This window comes from Urtica dioica, chromosome 8 (assembly GCF_054948205.1).
Source record: "Urtica dioica subsp. dioica isolate 48M chromosome 8, U.dioica_male_clone48M_v1_H2, whole genome shotgun sequence".
Taxonomy (NCBI): Eukaryota; Viridiplantae; Streptophyta; class Magnoliopsida; order Rosales; family Urticaceae; genus Urtica; species Urtica dioica.
In genome coordinates this window covers 34,777,681-34,781,401 of record NC_142763.1, presented here as the reverse complement: position 1 = coordinate 34,781,401, position 3,721 = coordinate 34,777,681, and the positions used below count along the sequence as shown (strand labels likewise).

General features: G+C 35.1%; 1 protein-coding gene across 1 annotated transcript; it reads left to right on the top strand.

Moving 5' to 3' along the window:
• The first annotated feature begins 1,573 nt into the window (after window positions 1-1,573).
• Window positions 1,574-2,484, top strand: LOC149389472 (uncharacterized). Its single transcript, XM_089624354.1, has one exon. The coding sequence runs from the start codon at window positions 1,639-1,641 to the stop codon at window positions 2,440-2,442; it is 804 nt and encodes a 267-aa protein (XP_089480480.1). The 5' UTR covers window positions 1,574-1,638; the 3' UTR covers window positions 2,443-2,484.
• Window positions 2,485-3,721: the final 1,237 nt, after the last annotated feature.

The window sequence follows — 3,721 nt, the reverse complement described above, 5'->3', positions numbered from 1 at the left end:
TTTTTGCCATTTACATAAGCTCTCATTGTTTCTCATTATAGAGCCTCGGCGCCATGAATAAGACGCTATGACCAATAGAAAATTTACATTTCTCCAAGTTATACTTGTACGCGTATGGTGATTTACACTTGACAATAATATTACTACTACAAAGTATAGCATTATTTTCGAATTTTTTTTTTATCCAAACTAATACTATAACACCTAGTTGGCCTCAGGCTCACCCCTACTTTCTTTAAAATTTTCTTATAACCAGAAAACAAGAAGAATATGTTTGAAGACTTTGTCTTGGTTTTGAGCAGGTGTCAATAAATAAGTTTTTGCTTTTAAGTGTTTGTTTATGTTTTCGTCTATCTTTGGACTTGTAAAGTAAATAATCGAGTATGCACCGTAGGATAGTTCTGTAAAGTTTATCAGTGTTTAATTGAAGCCAATAATCACACTCCGCTGTCCCGAGGCGTGATAAAATTAATTAACGTGGTTAAATTAATTAATTTACTTTCACCTGATAGGCTATTTTCCAAAATAAATTAAATTAACAAAACTAGTTAATTAATGTACTTCGGCATGATGCGCTATTTTTTTTTTAATAAAATGAAACTTTGACTATTTTTTAAAAAGATGGTAGGTTATTGTGCTAGTGATCTAATTACTGATATACATATATATATATATATATATATATATATAAGTGAGCCCCCGGTTCTGGTACAAAATACTATCATTACCGCCTAGACAATTAGACACCAAACCCATAATCGCAACGACCCAATTGCAAGAACGGAGCTCTGTTCCAAAGTCTTTGAGATTGAATTAATCAAATTTAATTCAACCCTAAAGACTTTGGAACAACTAGAAAATTATAAGAATGATGCCATTCATTCTGAACAACAAAGAACGACTAATCAAGTTCAACAAGTTTTCAAAAAAGCCTTGATAAGATTTAAATAAATTCACAGTACTTCTATTAATTAAATTTGGAGTAGTGTATTCTACTAAATTTGCTAGGCTTTATTTTAATAAATTCACAGTACTTCTATTAATTAAATTCCCAGTTTTCCATGGAGAAAAAAAGAGCTGAAAATATATAAGATTTAAATATCACATCGCAGCTTGGATTAGATCCCATACTATTTTGGATGGTTGACAGCTTTCAATGCAGTATTTTCTTTTTCTTCTCCAATTTAAAAAAAAAAAAAATCGTATATGTGCACGAGTGGGATCTTCAAAGACTGTCTAACCATTGCCTCTTGCTTGTCTTGATGAGGCATGAGCGAGTCTCGCTTGTCAACGCTATTCGTGCGCTGACAAATAATATAAATATTTGCTCGCTTGTTATACCTGCCATCTGTTACAAAAAGATAAATATTTCTGATAATGTGAAGATTCTGATCCGGACTTGTTGGTTGGGAGACATGGCTTAAACATCATTACTGTAATGTTTTTGGATCTAAATCTCAATCATGTAAGCCTAATCGTGCGTCGATGAGGTTTAGATTCCCCTTCTGTATCGCACCGCTATATATACATACAGTTTATACCAAAATGAAAAGCAACCAAATTGAACATTGCAACCACTAAACTTTTTCTCTCTTCTGTCCTATTCCATTGACAAAAAAATATCTGACATAAAAAAAAATGGCAGCTTGCCATGTTCGCTCAAACAGTTTCCCGTCGAACCAACACCCACTTATTCCCGAATTCAACGAGCAATTGAGAAGATTGAGTTCTTCGCAAGAGGCCTCTTCTTCATCGGTCACAACAAAATTCAACGATTTTCAAGATCTGCACAATTGTGTGGATGGGTTGCTTTTGCTGCCGCTGAACCAACAAGCCTTGTCAAAAGAGCAGAATAAAAAATTGGTCGATGCACTTTTAGACGGATCTTTAAGAATCTTGGATCTGTGTGACACCGCCAAGAATGCCTTGACTCAGTCAAAGGAATCGGCACTAGAAATCCTCTCAATCATTCGCAGAAGACGAGGTGGCGATCTCACAACCGAGCTCAAGAAATTCTTGGCATCGAGGAAATTAGCAAAGAAGGCACTCGGCAAGGTCAAAAGCAACATTTCAAGTCCCACAAAAGAAAGTGTTGAGATTGTTGGCATGTTGAGAGACGTTGAATCAATCACTCTTGCGGTGCTCGAATCTATGTTTTCTTTCATATCCGGCCCAAAGTCACAAATCTCACTCTTTGCCAAGTTGACAAACTCCAAAAGAGTTGCTTGCGAGGAAGTCAATGAATTCGAAAGCGTTGAAGCCGCACTAAAAATGCTTGTAATCCAAAAGGCGAAGAAGTTAGACAACAAAATGGAAGAGAGCACACAAAACGAGCTTCACAAATTGGAAATGTGCATTCAAGATCTCGAAGAAGGAGTTGAGAGCCTTTACCGGTGTTTAATCAAAACTAGAGTTTCTCTGCTCAATATCCTTAACCACTAAACTAGAAATTTAGGAGATAAAGTATTCAGATATAATTGTAGAGCAACATTGAAATGTATATATATTTGTATAGTCAGTTCTATACCAAATTATTAATACACTACATTCTACACCATGAGTTGTGCCTACCAAGAAATGATTAAATTTTTTTTCCCTATGTCTTCACTGTTGGAATAAAGTGTGTTATATTGATATTAAAGATCATTTAATATCAATTTATTGGCTTATTTATGGTATATATTCGAGTGAGGTTCACTCATCAAAACTGAAAAGTTTGAACAAATTCTTATTTCTTGTTGAGAGAGGTATAAGTTCGATTATTTATTTGCCTAAATCGGAGCTAAGATGAATGAGAAATAGATGTTCAAAGTGTGTTGAAAAACATCAAAAATTGTGAAGGAAATTTTAAGTGCATTGTGAATGAGTGTGCACTACAAGAGTCTCACATGGATTAAATATGTGGATATTGTCGTGCTTATACGTGGAACACAAATTGGTGCTTAGTCAAGTCGAAGTCCACTACACACACCCGCGCGCGTCGCCGCTGTCCGTCCGGTCGATCGGACGAGCGTGCGAGCTGAACTTGGCTTGGGTGAAGTCTAACTTTTTGGCTGAATTCGTTCTTTAACCTTAATATGTTACAAAACCATTTTTTCCATTTTAATGGTTGTTAAAGTGCACTAATGAGCTGGTAATAACCATGCACTTATGATGGAATGTTTTCTTAACGTTTGTAACCATCAGAATTCATCACACACTTATGGTATTGTCGAGCATTGATGATGAACATTGTAAAACGTTTTTTAACGAGCCTATTTAGGGTTGGATGCATCTTTCATTCAAATACTAGCAAAACATGTCTTTTCTCTCTAAACTTTCCTCTCGATTTCTCTAGATTTTTGTGATAGTATTCTGGTATAGGTTTAAGTTCGCCAGAGATGAGTACAGTGGAGCTTTGTTCAACTCGTACGTCGTTGTTTCATGAGAGACAGCTGTTCACGTTATTCCAGAACTTGGTGGGAGTGCAATAACGCTTTAAGGAAATTTTCGAACAAGTCTCGACGTGTTTTCTATTTCACTTTCTTTACTGATTTCTTAGTGATGTCCAGTTTAGTTGTCGTTAAATACAATTTTTCATGACATATTTTTCATTATCATTAAATGCAATTATCAAGTATTTGTTGCAACTCATCAATTTTATACCTCTTTTTTAAGATATAGCCAAAAATTCATTTTATTAGGAAAATAGCTCACCATGTCGAGATAAATTTGTAACGGC